The sequence below is a fragment of the Anolis sagrei genome, chromosome 5 (genome assembly GCF_037176765.1).
Source record: "Anolis sagrei isolate rAnoSag1 chromosome 5, rAnoSag1.mat, whole genome shotgun sequence".
NCBI lineage: Eukaryota > Metazoa > Chordata > Lepidosauria > Squamata > Dactyloidae > Anolis > Anolis sagrei.
This window is the reverse complement of record NC_090025.1, coordinates 108,947,142-108,970,098: the sequence shown is the minus strand read 5'-3', so window position 1 is coordinate 108,970,098 and position 22,957 is coordinate 108,947,142. Positions and strand designations below refer to the sequence as shown.

At 41.1% G+C, this 22,957-nt stretch overlaps 1 protein-coding gene across 4 annotated transcripts in view; it reads left to right on the top strand.

The window, feature by feature from the left end:
* The first annotated feature begins 6,476 nt into the window (after nt 1–6,476).
* The window catches only part of LDB2 (LIM domain binding 2), a 265,396-nt gene continuing 248,915 nt past the window's right edge, over nt 6,477–22,957 (top strand). For 2 of the 4 annotated variants that reach the window (XM_060777933.2, XM_060777932.2), the window contains exon 1: nt 6,477–6,890. In XM_060777933.2, the coding sequence (XP_060633916.1) occupies nt 6,759–6,890 (132 nt within the window). In that variant the 5' untranslated portion in view covers nt 6,477–6,758. The remainder of the gene's footprint in view (nt 6,891–22,957) is intronic. The other 2 variants (XM_060777931.2, XM_060777929.2) reach the window with 1 other exon arrangement.

Here is a 22,957-nt window from a genome sequence, read left to right as displayed (position 1 = left end):
TCACACTATAAAGTAGTATATTCTACTGTCAAACAGCTCTTCTTATCAAGGACAGTTCTTACTGTCAGGAAGTTATTCCTAATATTTATGTGGAATCTCTTTTCCTGTATTTTGAATCCATTGCACCATATCTTAGTCTCTGGAACTGGAGAAAACAGGCTTATTCCCTTCTTAGTGTGACAGCCTTTCAAATGTTTAAACATAATTATCTTGTCTTCCCTTAACTACCTTGTCTTCCCTTAATCTTCTTTTCTCCAAGCTAAACATACCTAGCTCCCTAAGCCACTTCTCATAGGGTTTGGCTTCCAGACTTTTTACCATTTTGGTCACTATTCTCTGGACACATTTCAGTCCATCAATATACTTCTTGAATCATGGTTTCTTGTGGAAACAGGAGTGAGGGAATATCCTGTTTTCTTGCAGTCTTCCAGTAGATTTCCATAATAAACAGGATCCTCCCTTTGTTTCCCCTGAAACCACTTCCTCCAGAATTATTTTTGAGGCAACTTTGAGGACTGCAGAAAAGAAGCGATATTCTGCCATACACTGGAGCACTAGTGTCACATTAGAAACAGCCTAACACAAGTGTACAAGTGGTAAAGGCCAGCTCCTGCTTTGGCCATGACGAAGAGCAGCTAGAGCTTTCTTCCTTTCTGGCAACAGTTCTGTCCTTTTCAGAGCTTAGAAATAGCTTGTTACTTGCAATTAAGCTTTTATTTCTATAATACATATATATTGTAATGTCATCACATTATGAGGCTAATTTAACAAAGGATACATTCACCTCTTTTGTAGTACAAGTAATGGTTAACTGAATTTTGGTAATTGCGGTGTTTGCAGTGTATTTCACACTAACTGCTGAAAGAGGAACCTTACATATGTCAAGTGTTTGCTTGTGCTGTTGCATTGGGCTCTTTTGCAAAGGCCAAGACCAAGTAAGTGGTAGGCAAACTGACAATTCTGACATCTCTTCATTAGTTGTTTTTGAGATGTGAGAAAGGAAAGAGTTACTATTTAAAAATGTACCCAATGCCACCATAGTAACTAATTACTTCACAAGAGTGGTTTTCCACATTCTAGTCCTCCAAGCTCCAACTTGGGTGAAGATGTGTTGACTTTGTGGGTGGGTCTGATAACAAGGCCAATACTCTTTGAATAAAGATAGAATTCTCTTCATGTTCTTCTCTTTCCCCTTCACCACAGTGGGAAAAAGCTAAATTTTGAGGGTTGTTTTATTAGTTAGAAATTGTTGTTTTATAAGAATTATATAGAACGCAAAGATATATACAATTCAGTTGAGTATCCCTTATCAAGAATTTCAAAATCAAAAATACTCCATGTAACTATCTACATGGCTGGCTGAGATACATTTATTTAATGGACAGATTTGTTAAAACTATAGTGCCAAAATTAACTTCAGGCTATGTGTATATAGTGTTTATGAAACATCAATGAATCATGTTTAGACTTGTGTGCTGTCTCACCCTGGGCCCATGGCAATTGTCTATTAACAGGACGTGCTCTCAATATGCCCAGCCGGACGCCGGGGTGCCTTAGCTGAGTGGCCCTATGAATTTCCCTATACAAAGTCTTTAGAAGCTTAGAAAGTTTAACAAAGTTCTTTATTGGTGCTTAAATCTTCAACAGATCAATCAAATACTTCTTAGATCTTCTACACAGAGACTAAACACTTTAAAACTCAGGAAAAATTGTGGCTTTCTTAACTTGCCCACAATGGACTGGCAACTTGCTTCATGAACTGTTTCTTTCTTCTATAAGGGAAATCCTTTGACTCCTCCCTGGGCAATCTGCTTTTTAGATTTTGCTGGCCTGGGGCCCCTACTCTGGTTCCAATTTGCTTTATGGCTAGCCCGAGTGGTCCTTACCAGGGAAGGTCTCTGTGTAGATTTTCCAAGATGAAGGAAGTCCTTTTCCTTCCAGCAAGGCTGGCTGTTTTTCCCCTCTTTTTCAGTGAAGGCTGGCAGTAGAGCTGTGGAACTATATTCCCCCAGCAAGAGATGCAAGACTGTATTCCCCAGCAAAAGCTGTAGGACTATTTTCCCCAGAAGCTGTGAGAAACGAAGCTTTCTACAGGTGGGAGAACAACTTGGGTCCCATATCCAAAACATCTCATCATAAGTGCATGTGCAAAAACAGGTATTCCAAAATCTAAAACACTTTTGGTCCCAAGCATCAGGGCTACTCAACCTGTACCTGTTGGGGGGGGGGGGTGGTTTGACTGCTTTTCCTGCCTGGCAGAATAAAGGGGATTGGGCCCCCTTTCCTCTTGCACAATTACTTACTGAAAAGTAATGAAGAATCCATTATATCATTGGTGGGGATGAGGGAGAAGGCCTTCTCTATGGTGGCCTCCCGACTCTGGAACTCTCTACCGAAAGATATCAGGCAAGCCCCCACTTTGGCAGTCTTTAGGAGGAGCTTGAAAATGTAGCTGTTCCAGTGTGCCTTCTCCGAATGAAGGAAATAATGCTCGATCTGACCAATTTCCTTCTATACGTCCTCTGAAGCACTTTATCTATCCGTTGGACTGACCCCTCATAGTAAAGGTAAAGGTAGTCCCCTGACATTAAGTCCAATCATGTCTGACTCTGGGGTGTGGTGCTCATCTCCATTTCTAAGCCAAAGAGCCAGTGTTGTCCGTAGACACCTCCAAGGTCATGTGGCCGGCATGACTGCATGGAGCGCCGTTACCTTCCCGCCGGAGCGATACCTATTGATCTACTCACATTTACATGTTTTCGAACTGCTAGATTGGCAGAAGCTAGGGCTGACAGCGGAAGCTCACGCTGCTCCCCGGAATCGAACCTGCGACCTTTCGATCAACAAGCTCAGCAGCTCAGTGCTTTAACCCACTGCGCCACCAGGGACCCCCCATATCACTTTTTAAAACCCCCATACCTAGACATACCCTACTCTGTACACACCCAGGGTTTTTTTTTTAAAAAAATCTACATCTGGCCCTGCAATAATGTCTTTAAATCTTTTGTGTGTTATTGCAATTGTATTATTTGTATTGTTTTATTTGCTTGCTTGCTTGCTTGCTTGCTTGTGGATGTATTCTTATAATGTATTTGATGGGCTTGGCCTTGGAGTCCCTTCGGGGAGATAGTGGTGGGGTATAAATAAAGTTTTATTGTTGTTGTTGTTGTTGTTGTTATTACGATACCCCTAATGATATTTTAGAAACACTTTAGAAACTATTTTCCACACACCCTAAGTTAGTAATGAGGATTGAAACATTTTTTTCATTGATTGCACAGGCCTAATATGTATATTAAATACACACAATGTAAGGAAGTATTTGTGTCTATTTGTTTTCAGAATATGTTTGTATTTCACAAAATTCAGCCAATATAGCTAAGCCTCTAATTTCGTCTTACCATCTCTTAAACAGGTATGTTTCGGCACCTTTTCCATATCTTTTTATGACAGAAAGGCATCTTCACTCAATTTCAAGGTAGCAAGGATTCCAGGCTGCCATCGATCTGTATAACATAGTGACTAAGAAACTGAAAAGTAGGAAGCTTTGGGTGCCATTCTCAAGTTTGCCAGGAGATCAATGTTTAGCTTTAGATCAACAGCCCAGTGCACATTAGCCCTTGTCTGCAATACATAGATAATACTGACCCATTTCCTAAAGCTGTTGTGACACTTACTGAGACCATCTATGAGAAGTACTTTCCAGTGTTCAAACCATTAAAAATATGTATGCTTGAATGAAACACCTTCAGTTGATGTACTGTATGCCATAACGGTGTGTGCAGTTTCCCCCAGTTGGTCCATTGCAAGATAGCTATAACTTCTAGTGCAGATTGAGTGTCTCCTACCTATTTGTTTACATATACAGAATGAGGTATCTTGGAGATGGGATCCAGATCTACATATAACATTGTTGATGCTTCAAATAGACCTTATAAACAGAGAGTGAAGATCATTTTATACAATATGTTCAATAATTGTGTGTCAGAAAAAAGTCTGTGTATCGTCGAAGGCTTTCATGGCCGGAATCACTGGGTTGTTGTAAGTTTTTGGGCTTATTATTTATCATGTCAGGGGCAACCAGACAATTGTATTACATTTCTAACAGAACAAAACAAACAAACAGACAAAACATAAAATTTGCAAGCTTGGTAGTTGATTAAATGTCCTTTGACCAGTAGCTGGCCACTTGGAGTGCTTCTGGTGTTGCCGCAAGAAGGTCCTCCCTTGTGCACGTAGCAGGTTGCATTGTAGCAGGTGGTCAGTGGTTTGCTCTTCTCCACATTCACATGTTGTGGATTCTACTTTGTAGCCCCATTTCTTAAAATTGGCTCTGCATCTTGTGGTGCCAGAGCGCAGTCTGTTAAGCACCTTCCAAGTCGCCCAGTTTTCTGTATGCCCAGGGGGGAGTCTCTCATTTGGTATGAGCCATTGGTTGAGGTTCTGGGTTTGAGCCTGCCACTTTTGGACTCTCGCTTGCTGGGGTGTTCCAGCGAGTGTCTCTGTAGATCTTAGAAAACTATTTCTTGATTTAAGTCATTGACGTGCTGGCTGATACCCAAACAAGGGATGAGCTGGAGATGTCTCTGCCTTGGTCCTTTCACTATTGGCTGCTACTTCCCGGTGAATGTCAGGTGGTGCAATACCGGCTAAACAGTGTAATTTCTCCATGGTGTAGGGCGCAGACACTCCATGATAATGTGGCATGTCTCATTAAGAGCCACATCTACTGTTTTAGCGTGGTGAGATGTGTTCCACACTGGGCATGCGTACTCAGCAGCAGAGTAGCATAGCGCAAGGGCAGATGTCTTCACTGTGTCTGGTTGTGATCCCCAGGTTGTGCCAGTCAGCTTTCTTATGATATTGTTTCTAGCACCCACTTTTTGCTTGATATTCAGGCAGTGCTTCTTGTAGGTCAGAGAACGGTCCAGAGTGACTCCCAGATATTTGGGTGTGTTGCAATGCTCCAGTGGGATTCCTTCCCAGGTAATCCTCAGAGCTAGGGATGCTTGTCTGTTCTTAAGGTGAAAGGCACATGTTTGTGTTTTAGATGGATTAGGGGTCAGCTGGTTTCCCCTGTAATAGGCAGTAAGAGCACCTAGAACTTCGGAGAACTTCTGTTCAACAATCTCAAAGCTCCCTGCTTGAGCAGTTTTATATATATATATATATATATATATATATATATGATCTTAAAAGTGTTATTCCTGTTTAATTGTGTGGTACTTACTTTGAAAGTAGTTGTTATACTCCATAAACTTCATTTTTGTTGCTGCCACAAACTATGTTGAATTGGTGGAGACTCAACGAGATATTCCTTGAAAAATTAGAGCCAAATGTGCTGTAGGATGTGCCACAAACACAAACCTCTTGTCTGCTTGAGGCAAGTGTGAATGTTGCATAATCCACAAGCACGTGGACAATTTCAACAGAAGAGGAGGAAACCATGAAAATGAACAAAATCTGTATTTAAAAACTGTAAAATTAGGGCAGTAAATAAAGAGCAACACTCAGAAAATAGGAAAATTCCAGACAGGAAATAATCAAGTGGTTCCAACAAAGGATGTTCTCCACTCAGGAAGCAGCCAGGCTTTGAAGCTGCAAGGCCATTAAATGCTAATCAAGGTGGCCAATTGCAACGTGCCTGCACATATTTATACATGGCTATCATATCTCCTCTCAGCCTTCTCTTCTTCAGGCTAAACATGCCCAGCTCCTTAAGCCGCTCCTCATAGGGCTTGTTCTCCAAACCCTTGATCATTTTAGTCGCTCTCCTCTGGACACATTCCAGCTTGTCAATATCTCTCTTGAATTGTGGTGCCCAGAATTGGACACAATATTCCAGGTGTGGTCTAACCAAAGCAGAATAGAGGGGTAGCATTACTTCCCTGGACCTAGACACTATGCTCCTATTGATGCAGGCCAAAAACCCATTGGCTTTTTTTGCCGCCACATCACATTGTTGGTTCGAATGGCTTGTTCTTGGGCTGCCAGAATCAGGCCCTCCATCTCCTTTTTCAGAGTTCCATTTGTGAGGCACAGCCAGGATTTTTTTCTATTATTATTATTATTATTATTATTATTATTGCCTGTGTTTGGTCAAAAGATATTTTGGCGCCTGTGCTCCTTCTATTTTTTATCAGTTTTATACTAATTTATGCAATGCTTTTGATACGAAATAAAGAATTAAAATATAGCAACTTGAACTCCCTGCAGCCTAGAAGGCTCAAACCTTTGCTCCCACATCCAGCCAGAGACCCTTTGGCAACCTTGATGTGTTCCTTTGAGCCAAACCTTGGAGGGACTAGAGATGCCAGTGATGAGAAACAGGACTCCTTCCCAAAAAAAGAGGAAAACTTGGAGAGAGGGGAGGAAAAGGGAGGGCTTTCTCCTGGAGGGGGAAAAAGAGGTAAGGGAAGCCCCTGAGCCTGGGCAGGGAGGGAGTCTTTGGAAAGCGAGCTGTGGAGGCTGCTCCCTCTCTCTCTCTCTCTCCAGTGGCTCTGGTGGAGATTCCCAGCCAGCCAGCCAGGCTGCTGCTTGCCTGCCTCCTGCCTGCCTGCTTGCTGCCCGCCCCCTCTTTCCCTCCTCCTCGCTTGCTTCCTCCTTCCCTCCCTCCCTCCCTCTCTCGCCCGCCTGCCTGCCTTTGCCTGCTTCTTTTTCCCTGGGCTGAGTTTGCTTGCGCGCAGCCTGGCGCGGCTCCTGGCTCGCCCGCCCATGTACAGTGCTGCTGCTCTGCTGGGCGCCCGGACTGTGGCACCATGGCCAGCGCGCCCCACGACCCCTTCTACTCCTCGCCCTTCGGACCCTTCTACCGCCGCCACGCGCCCTACATGGTGCAGCCCGAGTACCGCCTCTACGAGATGAACAAGCGGCTCCAGGCGCGCACCGAGGTGAGTCCAGCCGGGGAGAGAGGGAGAGGGAGGGAGAGAGAGGAGGAAGAAGAAGAGGACGGGGTCCCCCCTCCCCTGGCCGGCCTGCCATGCTCCCCTCCCCGGCCCCATCTGCACTGCCACACCAGGCAGTCATGTGGGCACTGGGCAATGCCGCTTAGATCCACTCCTGAGGCCCCCCAAAACCCCACTCTGTTTTTAAAAAACTCAGTAGTACCCATGCTTTGCAGCACTTCAAGGGTTTCCCCTCCACATGCCAGTCTTGTATTGTTGTCATTGTAATACTACTTTTGCAGGTATTGTTTGCACTCAGTTTTCCTGGAGTCTCCCTCCTCTGCACTCCTCTGAAGGCAGCCAAAGAGGTTTAGAGTTGGTCAAAGTTAGTGCATCTTTGACAGATGTGTGCTGGGGGGAGATAGCATTCTGCAAGCAGGAGGAAGAACATTTCAACAAGGCTCCAGATGTTTTTTGCCATGCTTTGTAGCAGTTGTTCAGGGATTTTTGCCCCACGCTGAGTGGTGATGTGTGTGTGCATGCATGCTCTGGACTGTAATAAGCATAACTGTGGACAGAACCTTTTGCCAGCAGTGAAGAGAAATGTAAACACTGGGTTGTTCTTCCTTCTCTGTCTTCTCACTGGGTTATATTCTCCCTTCTCTGTTTTCTCACAGGGTTATTCTTCCTTCTCTGTTTTCTCACAGGGTTATTCTTCCTTCTCTGTCTTCTCACTGGGTTGTTCTTCCTTTTCTGTTTTCTCACTGGGTTATTCTTCCTTCTCTGTCTTCTCACTGGGTTATTCTTCCTTCTCTGTCTTCTCATTGGGTTGTTGTTCTTTCCCTGACCTAACACCAGGTTGTTCTTCTTTCCCTGTCCTCACAGTTGTTCATCCTTCTCTGTCTTCACATTACCTTGCTCTTCCTTCTCCATCCTCACACAGGGTTATTCTTCCTTCTCTGTCTTCTCATTGGGTTGTTCTTCTTCCCCTCTCCTCACACCGGGTTGTTCTTCTTTCCTTGTCCTCACACTGTGTTGTTCTTCTTTTCCTGTCCTCACACCAGGTTGTTCTTCTTTCCTTCTCCTCACACTGGATTGTTCTTCATTCCCTGTCCTCACACAGGGTTGTTCTTCCTTCTCTGTCTTCAAGCTACCCCTTGGAAGTCCATGTTTTGCTCAAGCAGTACTGCCTTTCTTTCTCATGCGTCTTCCACAGCTCCGATAGTTACGTTTTGTTTGCTTCCAAGTCCCCCTTGCAAGTCTTGGGGGAAATCAAAGGCTTTGGAATTTGTCTCCTTGGGTAGATGATATATTTTGGAAGGGACATCGTTTGTGAAGTCTAGGACTACGCAACTTTTGAAGTAGACTTTAAAGTTGTCCTGAAAGAAAGGAAAAGATGTTGACATCTCCTTGAGCAAGTTGGGTGACCTGTGGTTTCTTCTTGGTGAATTGGGAGGCGGCGATAGATTCCCAAACACAAGTACTACAGTTTGGGGACCTGGTTTCTCCTTAGCAAACTGGGAAGCAGCAATAGATTCCCAAACACAACTGATACTACTTTTTGTGGTCCTGACTTCTCCCTGGTGAACTGGGAAGCAGCAATAGACTTCCAAGGTAACACTACTTTTTGGGGACATGGTTAATCCTTGGTGAATTGGGAGACAGCGATAGACTCCCAAACAAAAGTAACACTACTTTTTGGGGATCTGGCTTCTCCCTGGTGAATTGGGAAGCAGCAATAGACTTCCAAGCACAAGTAACACTACTTTTTGGGGACCTGGCTTATCCTTGGTGAATTGGAAAGAGGCAATACACTCCCAAACACAAGTGACACTACTTTTTGGGGATCTGGTTTCTCCTTGGTGAATTGGCAGGCAGAGATAGACTCCCAAACACAAGTATCACTACTGTTTGGGGATCTGAGCCTCTCTTTGGTGAATTGGGAGGCAGCAATAAAATCCCAAACACAAGTAACACTACTGTTTGCAGGCTTTGGTTTTACTTTTTTTACATTCTACTGTTCCATCTTCATTCTAAAACCTGGTTCAATAATGGCCATAATCCCAAAGGACCCAAATTTACATATATTCAGCAGGTAGGAGCTTGAAAGAACCAGTGCTTCAAACTAGTGGCAATCTTTGCATTTTGTTTGTTGTGCTGTTTTGAAAATCTAGGATTATGGAAAGCCACCACATTTACAGTGTTTTAGAAAAGCCAATAATTTTCCTCCAATTCATGACAGTTTCACTTTTCTAAAGTTGTTTAGCAAAATAGCTAGCAGAAGGGAGCAAAAAGTATCTTAATCTAGAGTATTATTATTATTGGTGATGGTGCAGTAGGTTAAACCACTGAGCTGCTGAACATACTGACCGAAAGGCTGGCAGTTTGAATCCAGGGAGAAATTTGAATCCCGCTGTCAGCCCCAGCTTCTGTCAACCTAGCGATTCGAAGACATGCAAATGTGAGTAGGTCAATAGGTACTCCATGCAATCATGATGGCCACATGGCCTTAGAGGTGTCTACAGACAATGCTGGCTCTTCGGCTTAGAAATGGAGATGAGCACCACTCCCAGAATTGGACACGACTAGACTTAATGTCAGGGAAAACCTTTACCTTATGTTTGTTTATACCTCATTTTTTTTCTCCACAAGGAGACTTAAGGCCCTTCCACACAGCCTTATAACCCAGAAAATCAAGGCAGAAAGAAAACCCACAACATCTGCCTTGAACTGCTTTGAGTCCACACTGCCATATATCCCAGTTCAAAGCAGATATTGTGAGATAATGTGGAAGGGGCCTCAGTATGCTACACATTCTTCACAGCACCACAGGAATATCCCCTCTTCCCTTGAGTCTGTAAGCTTTTCTTGTTTGTCTAGTTTGCTCTAGTTTGTCAATGGTGGTATCCCATCCGGCCATTATCCCTATTTTCCTTCTGCCAGATGGAATGTTTTCTGTATGTGATTGTCTTTTACAGGACTTGTATGAAAAAAATCATATGTATAGCAAGACGAGACTCTGGCTACTTTTATTTGTTTGCTGTTTACATGTTTTTCCACTGGGTGTGCCACTGTGTACTTGCAGAACGGTGACAACTTCTCTCTCTTGTTTCCTCTGACTTTCACAAACTTTTGAAACTTTTCTAGTTGTCTGATTTCACCTTCCTGTTTGTGAGATTTGAGGCTTACCACCTCCATTCTCATATAGGAGAAAGAGAAAAAATATTTTCTATAAATACATATGCACACTATATTTTGAAAAATAAAAACACGAGCTGGTAATAAGCAAGACCAAAGGGAGTACTACCCTGTTATAGGGAAGTTCATTCATTTCTAGCCTAAGGGGAAAACTCAAGTGTGACAATCCTTTGTTAATTGTGAGAATAGGATTAAAATATTTTTAGAGATTGGTTCATTTCACTTTTGTAGTAGTGAGGAAGCCTATTTCCCAGCGTATTTTCTCCAGAATGCTACACAGGGTTGTATTCCACATGGGTCAAAACATCAGTCTGAAAAAAATTATGATTTTGGATGGTAATTAATGGGAATTTGTCTCATTTTGTAGTGCAATTTTCCTGTGGCATTTCCACTTTCGTGGCTCTCTCAGGTATGCTGGAAATCCAGTTTAAAAGTGGAATAGCTTTGGTAATTTGAATTAGAGTCCTGCCTGTAATTTAATCTCAAACCTGGAATTTGATGTAAGGCTATAGATTATTCAGATTAAGGTAGTGCTCCTCTGAGCATGCACAGAATGTCTTTCCTGCTATAAAAAAGAAACTAGTGCCAATACACACACTCTTAAGATTGGAGGCAAATCTTGTACATACATTTGAATCCTGGTATATTTTTGGTTGTTTTTTTTTTTTTTGGTCGTGTCAGGAGTGACCTGAGAAATTGCAAGTCGCTCCTGTTGTGAGAGAATTGGCCGTCTGCAAGGACGTTGCCCAGGGGATGCCCAGATGATTTTGGTTCAATCACTAGTCATAGAATCATAGAATCATAGAGTTGGAAGAGACCTCATGGACCATCCAGTCCAACCCCTGCCAAGAAGCAGGAATATCGCATTCAAAGCACTCCTGACAGATGGCCATCTAGCCTCTGTTTAAAAGCTGCCAAAGAAGGAGCCTCCACCACACTCCAGGACAGAGAGTTCCACTGTTGAACGGCTCTCATTTAAAATACTATATGTACAATCTGTGTATAGATCAAATCAGTTGCCACATGACTAATCTGGCACTTCGAATTTTGAAACTTCTCATCCCGCATTACCTTTTCCTCATCTTCCTAACCTTTAAAGCCCTAAATGGGCTTTAAAGGCCAAGCTTACCTATCTGCCTATATTGCCTCTTACCAATTTGCTCAATCATTAAAATCTTTCAGAGAGATTGTTCTCTCATTGCTGCTACCAGCCCTTTGGACATTGGTAGCCGCCCCAGCCCTTTGGAACTCCCTTCCCACTGAGATTAAAACTACCCTTTTCCTGTTATCTTTCAAGAACCAGTTGAAGACCTACCTGTTCAAGCAAGTTTTTGACAAATGAATTCAATTGCTAATGACAGCAATAATAAATATAATAATAAACTTTATTTATATCCTGCCACCATCTCCCCGAGGGGACTCAGGGCAGCTAACATGAGGCCAAGCCCAAACAATTACAATAAAGCAAAAATACATATAAAACAAATAATAACATCAAATAAAAATGCTTAACAAAAACATAGTAATTCAATTTGCACTGAGCTTGGCGAAAAATACCATTTAATTGATGATTCTCCACAATAATTGTAATGGGTTTAAAATGTTTTTAATGCTTAATATTTATTTATATATTATTTCTGGATGTTATTATGCTGTTCATGTTTTTTGTCTTGTGTTTTATGTTAAACATGCTTTGATTTGTATTGTATTATGTTGTGAGCTGCTTTGGGTCCCATTAGGGAGAAAAGCAGGATATAAAAATTTATTATTATTATTATTATTATTATTATTATTATTATTAATTTGAAGCACAACAAGATGAGGCAAAACAACATTATAAAACCTATATTACTTGAAATGCAAAAGATTGATACACTCTGTTGGCTGTTGTATTGGATCACACGTCGGACACTTCCCAAGTGTCTAGGACTGTGTGATGTATTGGCAAATAATGCATGCAGATCCCAGTGCAGCTGGCAGATGGTAATTTTGTCAGCGCCGGTTGGTTTTAAGTGCAGGCCAAGGTCTTTAGGCACTGCACCCAGTGTGCCAATCACCACTGGGACCACCTTGACTGGCTTGTGCCAGAGTCTTTACAGTTCGATCTTTAAATCCTCATATTGTGTCAGCTTTTCCAGTTGTTTCTTTTCAATCCTGCTGTTACCCGGGATTGCAACATTGACAATCCATGCTTCGTTTTTTAACACAATCATGAGGTCAGGAGTATTGTGCTCCAAAACTCTGTCTGTCTGAATTCAGAAGTCCCAGAGTAGTTTGACGTGTAACCTTTTCAGGCTTGTTGTTGTTGTTGTTGTTATTATTATTATTATTATTATTATTTGAAACACAACAAGATTAATACACAACAAACAAGATCACTATGCTGGCTGTTGTATTAGATCTCACATCAGACTCTTCCCAAGTGTCTAGGACTATGTGAATATAATAAAGATTATTATTATTATTATTATTATTATTATTATTATTATTATTTGAAACACAACAAGATGAGTCCACAGCGGATACTCTGCTGGTTGTTGAATTGGATCACATATCGGACACTTCCCAAGTGTCTAGGACTGTGTGATGTATTGGCGAATAATGTGTGCAGATCCAAGTAGGGTGGCCTTTTGCAGCTGACAAATGGTAATGTTGTCAGTGCCAATTATGCTTAAGTGCAGGCCAAGGTCTTTAGGCACTGCAGCCAGTGTGCCGATCACCACTGGAACTACCTTTACTGGCTTGTGCCAGAGTCTTTGCAATTTGATCTTTAAATCCTCGTATCATGTCAGCTTGTTGTTGTTGTTTGTTGTTGTTGCTGTTGCTGTTGTTGTTGTTGTTGTTGTTGTCTTCAACCCTAAAGTATAGGTTTCAGGATGCTCAAAAGGGAGATAATATTCAGACACCTGTTTGATAACATTTACTTTCTTAAGGTGCTTGTTTTATATGGCTGACCCTAAAAATATGAAAAGAATCACAGTGATGGAAAGTTTTCAGTCATTTGGGATCTTCATTTTGGGGCAATGGTAACGGACAATTCCCAAATATTAACTGCTGAGGCAAGAGCCAGTGTAACTCTGAGGGTTTATGAAAAAGTTAACAGTATACAGGGAGGAAATGCGTTTTCTAAGTTATTTTGTGGATCTATGTCAATATCAAATAAGGAAGTAGCCTTTCAAATGTAAGTCCCCTGGCAACATTGTTGATCTTGGTTTTCAATAGCAGAGTTTTATTAGCATCACAGTTAATCTTTGATGGAGGGATGTCCAGTTCACATCCTAGTCAATTTCTGAAAATACAATCTGATCAGTTCAATCTGGCTAAAATGGTAAATATGTTTAGACTTAAAGACTTCAAAGTGTACGCAGTGGATGTAGTTGACAACTGCCTCACTCATGTTTGGGGCAGCATCAGACTGAACTCAAAATAAAGGTGTTTTCTTTGTTACAGATGTAGTGTTTTGATTCCTCCCCCTTTTCTCCATATGTTCATTCTTGGGCTCCATTGTCTAAAGCAGCATAAAATTACTATAAATTAAAATGCACTACATGTCTTGTTTTCCCTTTCACATTGAGGATGTGAGCACTCTTTTTCTCTGGTGCTAAAGTTTCTTAACTATTGCTCTTTCATATACATTTAATCAGGAAAAGTGGTGAAAATAACATTTTTTTTTACCTAGACATTTCTCTCTGTGTGCTGATGTTTAGTGCTAGCCCAGCTTTCCTCCTGCCCTGGAGGCTCAGAGTACATTGTTATGCTTTTGGGGCCTGAATAGGGTTGCCAGACATTAGTGTTTGACCTGAACTTTAGGGTTTGAGCCTCTTTCTCAGCCTCTCCTGGGAAAGAGTTAACTTTTTGAATTAGCAGTTGGATTAAGTGGGTAGGCTGGAGTCTTCTTGTGTTCCCTCCTTACCCTTTCCCCTCCTAAATATTTAAAACCTGCAAGTATCTACATCTCCCTTTTTTCTTTGTTTTAGTTTCTACATCTCTTTCTTTTTTTGTAGGAGCTCACTGTATAGACATTATATATCTATATCTATATATCTATATATCTATATCTATTTATCTATATATCTATATATCTATACACACACACACACACACTAGCGGTCCTCTGCCACGCGTTGCTGTGGCAAGTCTGGTGATGTGGAAAAGAAAGTAATGAGAAAGTGTTGGTTTCTAATATATGTAATGTCTTTATGCTTGTGGGTAAACAGTATTTCTTGCTGTTTCTTTGCCAGTGTTGATGTGGAGATTGCCTGGTTTGCTTACTCCTGGAACTTGCAATGTATCATTGTCCTTCTTGAGGGGTCCCTTTCAAATCTTTGATACTGCATCTGTCATATACATATGTGTGTGTGTGGATGGCCCTTTGTCAGGAGGGCTTTGATTATGTTTTCTTGCCCTGGTGAAAGGAGTTGGACTGGATAGCCTTCAGGCAGCATTTCCCAACCTGGGAAGTCAAGACCCGGGGGGGGGGGGGTCACCAGGGGGGCGTTCAGAAGGGTCACCAAAGACCACCAGAAAACACAGAATTTTCTGTTGGTCATGGGGGTTCTGTGTGGGATGTTTGGCCCAATTCCATTGTTGGTGGGGTTCGGAATGCTCTTTGATTGTAGGTGAACTATACATCCTAATAACTACAACTCCCAAATGTCAAGGTGTATTTCCCCCAAACTCCATCTTTGTTCAATTTGGGCATATTGAGTATTCCTGTCAAGTTTGGTCCAGATCCATCATTGTTTGAGTCCACAGTGTTGTCTGGATGGAGGTGAACTACAATTCCAAAATTCAGGGTCAATGCCCACCAAACCCTTCCAGTATTTTCTGTTGGTCATGGGAGTTCTGTGTACCAAATTTGGTTCAATTCCATTGTTGGTGAAGGTCAGAATGCTCTTTGATTATAGGTGAACTATAAATCCAAGCAACTACAACTCCCAAATGACAAAATCATAATTTTTGAGTGATGGTCACTCCTTGTGTTTTGAGACGTTTTGTTGCCAAATTTGGTGTGATTTCATTCATTGGTTCTTTTGTTTTTAAGGTACTCACTACGCACAGAGCATTTAGATAGATAGATAGATAGATAGATAGATAATACGTGGGAAGAGGGCAAGAAAGATCAGTAAAAAAAGGGCATGATTTTCTTTCATTGTCAAGTACCATCAGACTCTTTCCACTCCCTGCAACTTCTCTCCTGGAGGTCTAAATCTTAACTCTCAATGGAACCGCTATATAATAAAGGACTTCTCTTTCCTCTGGCACTGATGGGATTATTTATTACAGAGCATGGCCATGCAAGTTACCAAAGGATTGTGGGAATCAAAATATGAAAAACTTTAGTGAAAATAAGACTTGGAACAAAGCGTTTAATCCAGAAAGGTAACATGAGACCAGAATGAGTATCTCTTATCCAAAATGCTTGAAATCAGAAGTAGTTTTAACATTATAATTTATAATATTATAATGTAATATAATATAATACCACTAATAATAATATAATATTATAATTACATATTTTATATTACATGTAATATTACTAATAATATTACAATATAATGGTTTGGTACAATATAGTAAAATATAATACCGATTTTGTACTATGCTAACACTATAATATATTGTATGTATATATATGTCTTGTAAGCCGCTCTGAGTCCCCTTCGGGGTGAGAAGGACGGCATATAAATGTCGTAAATAAATAAATAAATAAATAAATGTTTGGATTTTGCCTCCCCCCCCCCCCATTTTATGTGTGTTTGTGTGTATATATGTATGTACACACACACATACATACCGTGAGTGTGGGATGAGGGATTATATTCACCTACAAAGTACTACATCCCACATTCTTGAAAAATAGAATATCACCTTTGCTGTTATAAAATGTAATATTTTACAGCAGTATATACATTTTAATACACTTTAAGGGGGCGCTGAGCTGCAGAACTTATTGATTGAAAGGTCTGTGGTTTGAATCAGGGTGAACTCTTATCGTTAACCCCAGCTTCTGCAGTTCGAAAACATACAAGTGTGAGTAGATCAATAGGTACTGCTCCAGCAGGGAGGTAACAGCACTCAATGCAGTCATGCCAGCCACATGACCTAATAATAATAATAATCCTGCTGTCTCAGGCAACAGCAGGATTGAAGAGAAACAACTGGAAAAGCTGACACGATATGAGGATTTAAAGATTGAACTGCAAAGACTCTCGCACAAGCCAGTAAAGGTGGTCCCAGTGGTGATCAGTACACTGGGTACAGTGCCTAAAGACCTTGGCCTGCACTTAAACACAATCACCGCTGACAAGATTACCATCTGCTAGCTGCAAAAGGTCACCTTACTGGGATCTGTATGCATTATTAGCCGATACATCACACAGTCCTAGACACTTGGAAGTGTCTAACGTGTGATCCAATACAATAGCCAGTAGAGTGTTTGCTGTGGACTCATCTTGTTGTGCTTCAAATAATAATAATAATAATAATAATAATCATCATCATCATCATCATCATCATCTTTATTTATACCCAGCCACTATTTCCCCAAAGGGTCTCGGGACGGCTAACATGAGGCCAAGCACAAAGATTACAATACAGCAAAGTAAAATACAACGACAAATAATAACCTAGGAGGTGTCTATGGACAACACCGGCTCCTCAGCTTAGAAATGGAGACGATCACCACCACCCCAGAGTTGGACTCTATGAGACAATGACAAGGAGAAATCTTTACCTTATTCATTTTTTTTAAAATAAATAAACAAAAGCAGTTTAAATTGCTATGTTTTAAAACCTACTCAGAATGATGCAGGAATATATTTTTCTTTACAGAAAGTCACTGGTACACTACCTACTTATCCACCTTTTTCTCTATCTCAGGTACATCTGTCCATTCATAACAGGCAAGGATATGTACTAGTGTCTTCAGTTTATGGCATGTAATATTTTGTATATTACATGTTCTGTAAGGTAGACGCTTTCATTTCTGGCCCGGACAAGGGCTATTGTCCACCATCAAAGATATGAGTTGTTGATAGGGCCGGGTATGGCATACTTGAGTCTAAATAGGAAGATGTTTTTTTCATCTCAGGCTCTAGTTACTGTTTGAAGTTGAAGTGAGAAGATGAAAATGCTGAAGTAGTTACAGCTTAAATTTCACCAGGCAGAAAATCAACATGTTGAGTTGACCAAGTTCCTAATATTTATATTATATCTGGCAGGTCTAGAGAGCTCTTATTGCCTCTTAGTCATTTCTTTTGGTGACATATCCACCCAAAGTTTAGCTGTGTGCCATTGTAGTATGTCCAAATCTAAGGCCTTTAATTCACGCATCTTCTTGAAAGGTATGTTCTTGATTTTGATATTTCTGCTAAGAATTTTTTTAAAATTTTTATCGATTCAGAAGCAACTTGAGAAACTGCAAGTCACTTCAGGTGTGAGAGAATTGGCCGTCTGCAGAGATGTTGCCCAGGGGACACACAGATGTGTTACCATCCTGTGGGAGACTTCTCTCATGTCTCCGCATGGGAAGTTGGAGCTTTCAGATGGGAGCTCATCCTGTCTTGCAGATCAGGTCAGCAGTTCAGCCAGCACAAGGGTTTAACTCATTGCGCTGCCACAGCTCCATCTATATAAATAAAAATGTAATGTTCGTTTGTGGGATTAACAGAACTCAAAAACCACTGGACGAATCGACACCAAATTTGGACACAAGACACCTAACAACCCAATGTATGTCCTTCACTCAAAAAAATGATTTTGTCATTTGGGTGTTGTAGTTGGTGGGATTTATAGTTCTCCTACAATCACAGAGCATTCTGAACCCCACCAACGATTGAATTGGGCCAAACCTCCCACACAGAACCCCCATGTGGGCCACAGCAACGCATGGCAGGGGACGACTATTTATTTATTTACAGCTTTTATATTCTGCTCTTCTCACCCCGCAGGGGACTCAGGGCGGATTACAGTGTACACATATATGGCAAACATTCAATGTCAATTTTTGACATACAAACATATACAGACATACATAGAGGCTATTTAACTGCTTTTCTGGCCGCCAGGGGAGCTGTCGCTTTCATCGTCCATCTGCGACCTTGATGAAGCACTTCCGCATTCCCTGCATGCTTCCCCGCTGGAATGCTTTGCTGGAGTCTTCTTTATGGCCTCATAAATCAGTTAATTTAGCCTCCCCACACTTTAAGGTGGTACCTTATTTTCCTACTTGACAGATGCAACTGTCTTTCCGGTTGCAAAGGTCAACAACAGGCTACACACAATTGGTTGGAAACCCACTCCAACCCGGGCTGGCTTCGAACTCATGACCTTTTTGGTCAGAGTGATCTTAATGCAGCTGACACTCAGCCAGCTGCGCCACAATCCCGGCTAGTTTCTAATAAATACTGTCATGACTCTCCTCTTGTTTCTTTGCTTTAACATAAACCTCCCAGTTTAGAAGACAAATATTATTTTGTGTGGTGACAAATTCCTTCCCAAAGCAACTTGGGAGAGTCAACTAACAAATCTTTGATAATGGGAACAGTCAGATTTCATGTATGAATTTAATCTCAGATTTATTTATTTAGTTAATTATGCTTTAAGTGGAAGACTTAAATGGGAACGGGAAGTCTGGTAACTTTTGGAAGGATTGTAATCATTGGCAATTATATGGATGGTAAAAAGCCTTCACAAGATCATACTTCAAATGTATTTAAGACAAAAGCCCATTTGAAAAGGTAATTTTCCAGACTCCTTTCATTTCAACTCATTAGCACTGAAGGTGAACTTGTTTGGCATTGTCTAGTTGCGTTTTTATTATTCTTCCTTTATATGTTGATTTCAAAACGGCTCTTAAGATAGGACTTTTAATAATAACCAGCCCTATTTTTTCAATTCGAATGTATTATAGACTATAAACTAGAAACATGCTTTTCATTTGGAACATGAAACCTTAATCATGCACAGTTTATTCTATCTCTCAGAATATTATTTCTTGGTATAAACCAAATGGATTGGATCTGGAATACATATTTACATGCATAAGCTGGCATGCAGTGAATTAAGACATTGATTTTACTGTGGATATAGACTATTCAGAGGTCTTGCCCTATGCATCTAAAAACCTTGGAACTGTGGAGACTATATTCTCTCTTCTGTGTATATGTGTGTGTGTAGAAACTAGACATGACCAATTTGCTATTGTATGCCTTCAAGTGGTTTACATCTGGTGACCCAAAGGATTTAAATACCCTAAGGCTGATCTTGGAAACTAAGCAGGGTCAGCCTTAGTTGGTATTGGAGTGAGTGACTCCCAATGAATACCAAATACTGTAGGCTATATTTCAGAGGAAGAAACTGGCAAAACCACTTCTGAGGACTCCTTGCATAAGAAAACTGTATAAAAATCATGGAGTTGTATGAATTGGTATGTGACTTGAAGGCACATGCACACTGACTTACTTAGGTGATCCCTCATTGTCTGAGTAGGATTGTCTTCCAATCCTACTGGTGGTGAGTCTATAGGTGACTGTGGTGAGTCTGGTGGTGAGTCTATAGGTGACTGTGGAGCTCTATCCTTGACCTACATGTTCTCTTGCAGTGAGGGCATTGGTTTCCAGGTGGAATGCGGTCCCGGTCGGGGTTAGCTTGATGTGCCTTCCTCTTAGCGCATTTCTCTCTTTTGCCCTCCATTCATGCCTGTTCAAATTTTACAGCACTGCTGGTCATAGCTGACCTCCAGCTGGAGTGCTCAAGGGACAAGGCTTCCCAGTTCTCAGTGTCTATGCCAGAGTTTTTAAGGTTGGTTTCGAGCCCATCTTTAAATCTCTTTTCCTGACCACTAACAATCCATTTTCTGTTCTTGAGTTCGGAGTAGAGCAACTGCTTTGGGAGATGGTGGTCAGGCATCCGGACAACATGGCTGGTCTAATGGGGTTGATGGCAGAGGACCATCGTTTCAATGCTGGTGGTCTTTACTCCTTCCAGCACGCTGACATTTGTCCGCTTGTCTTCTGAAGAGATTTGCAAGGTTTTTTTGTAGGCAACACTGATGCAATCATTCTAGGAGTTTCATGTGACGTCTGTAGATAGTCCACGTCTCGCAGGCATATAGCAGGGTTGGGAAGACAATAGCTTTATAAACAAGCACCTTGGCCTCCGTATGGATGTCCTGGTTCTCAAACACTCTCTGCTTCATTCGGAAAAATGCTGCACTCACAGAGCTTAGGCAGTGTTGTATTTCAGTGCCAGTGTTGACCAAGGTAGCGGAAATTGTAAACATTTTCTAATGTTACAGCATTAAGCTGTATGTCTGACATTGGAGAGGGATTGGCTGGTGACTGCTGGAAGAGCACTTTGGTTTTCTCAATGTTCAGTGACAGGCCGAGCTTCTTGTATGCTTCTGTGAAGGTGTTTAGAGTGGCTTGTAAGTCTTCTTCTGAATGCGCACAGACAATGTTGTCATCAGCATATTGGAGATCTATAACAGATGTTGTTGTAACCTTGGTTTTGGCTTTCAGTCTGATGAGGTTAAATAGCTTGCCATCTGTCCGATAGATGATTTCTGCTCTGCTGGGAAGCTTCCCATCAACAAGATCCACACACACGAACCTACACATCAGTGGTTCCCAACCTTTGGTCCTCCAGTTGTTTTGGACTTCAACTCCCAGAAATCACAGCCAGCTTACCAGCTTTTAGGAACTGTGGGGGATGAAGTCCAAAACATCTGGAGAACCACTGGGATATATGTTTACTTAGAAAACATCCTCTGTTTAGAGGAGATTCCTTTCAGATCACCATACAGAAGGAGGAGAAGGAGACATTTACTTATGTCCCACTTTCCTCCCCAAATTGATACTTAAAGATTGTGATCTCAGAGGCATAAACGGTTTTATGTGGCACTAGCAAAAATAAATCAAAAGCAGGATATGTGTACCATCTTATCTCCAAACCATGAAAGCCATTAGAGGTAGGTAAGCAAAGTAAGCAGCTCCCAAGTAAAAAAGGGTTGTCAGAATCCTGTTGTAGTTGTATACTGGTCTAAATGCCACAATGAAAGTGGTTAGATTTTTTTTCTAGATTGCACAAGGGTGTTATTTTGTTTGTGCAGATCCTGTGATTCCTATGTACACTGTTGTGTAAGCCTTGCAAGTTTGCCTAGGAGGTACAGTAAATATGGAGTGATGGGTGAGACACAGAGACAGTTGCTGTCCAGTGAGATAGTGCTAGGTTCTGATACCCACTTTGCTGTTGGCTGTTCACCAATACAGTCATATTGTGCTATTCTTCTTTAATTTTATACTTCACAACCAGAGGAAATAACCTTGTCATCTGTATATTCCCATCATAACAGTGTCAACCCCCCCCCCCACCCTCAACACACACTTGTAGGTTCAGATATGAATTTTCAATGATAGTGAAAAGTCATATCTGAATGATATAGACGCCATCATTGGTTAATGTTAAAGATTGTATTTTCTGGGAATCCACACACTGCACATTCCACAAGCCAAGGAACAGTTTGTTGAAGTTCTTTGTTAAAGTTTTTTACATATGTAAACATATCTCTGCTAACAAGATATGTTTGCTAGCCTGAAACTAGAATCTGAACCAATGTTCTGTGGCTGGTTTACAAGTCACAATGTGCTTAGCACAGAGTTTTCCAAACATTTCATGTTGGTGACACACTTTTTAGACACGTATAATTTCACAACACAGTTATCCAGTTTTACTAGCAAACATTATAAGAGACTGTTTTATTGTTTTCATGATTGTTTTATTGCTCATGGATGTATTTTTCAATTTAATTTATGTCTAATTGTAGTGTATAATTGTAATTGTTTGTATTGGCATTGAATTTTTGCCATTACTTATGTGTAAACCGCTTTGAGTCCCCCTCGGGGTGAGAAAAGTACTATACAAATACTGCAAATAAATAAATAAATAAATACATGCACATTAGGAGTGTGCAATTTTTTTATTAATTCTTGTCAGCCGGATCAAATTTGTTAAATTCATACTTATGAGGTAATAGCCCACACATGGGCGTGGACCATGCCAAAAATTTAAGACCTGAAACTTCCCCAATACTTTTTCATTTGTGTTTTCTAAATCTCAGAAGCCTCCAAAGTCAGTTTCATTTTCAGTGCAAGGAAGCAAAGCAAAGCCAAAAAGGTTGCCTTTGTCTTTAAATTAATGGCCTCTCGCCATTGGGAGAGGGAAGCAGCAGGGAGAAAGCCGAGTTTGCTGGGAAAGAAAGCACAGGATTCTGGGAAATGTAGTTTGGGAAGGTAAGGAGACCTAAGACAGAGAATGCAAAAGGCCTTACCCTAAACTACATTTCCCAGAATTCTGCTCAGCATCAGAAAGCCCCAATCAGGTTAGGGGAGGTATTTGTCCCTCCATAGCAGCAGCCAGCCGGAGTTCCAATACATTGTTGAATCTGCAAAGAGGAGGACTGACTGATACTTCTAGTAAGTAAATATCTGTGCTGGCTGGGAAGAAAGCCCTAAATGGAAAGTCTGTTGGTTAATATACAAGACATTAATTGAGATAGCAGTTGTGGCTTTAAAAATGTTTTTTGTCCATTTTTTAAAAACATTCTCTAAAATCAGTAGATCTATGAATATTTCTGAAAGTTGGGGGTTATGATCCCCTGTTATGTTGTGTCCTTGTATAGAAAATTCTAGGAGATAGCTCTTGTGGTTTTAAAAAAATGCTGTTTATAAAAACTTTAAAAATCCCCCAAAATCCATGGGAGGAATTTTGAAACTTGATGGGTTAACCGTAGTACATGTGTTCTACCATTATAGCAAGTTTCACTCTAATAGCTGTAAAAGTGAGGGAGAAAGGAGCCCCTGAAGGATTTTGGA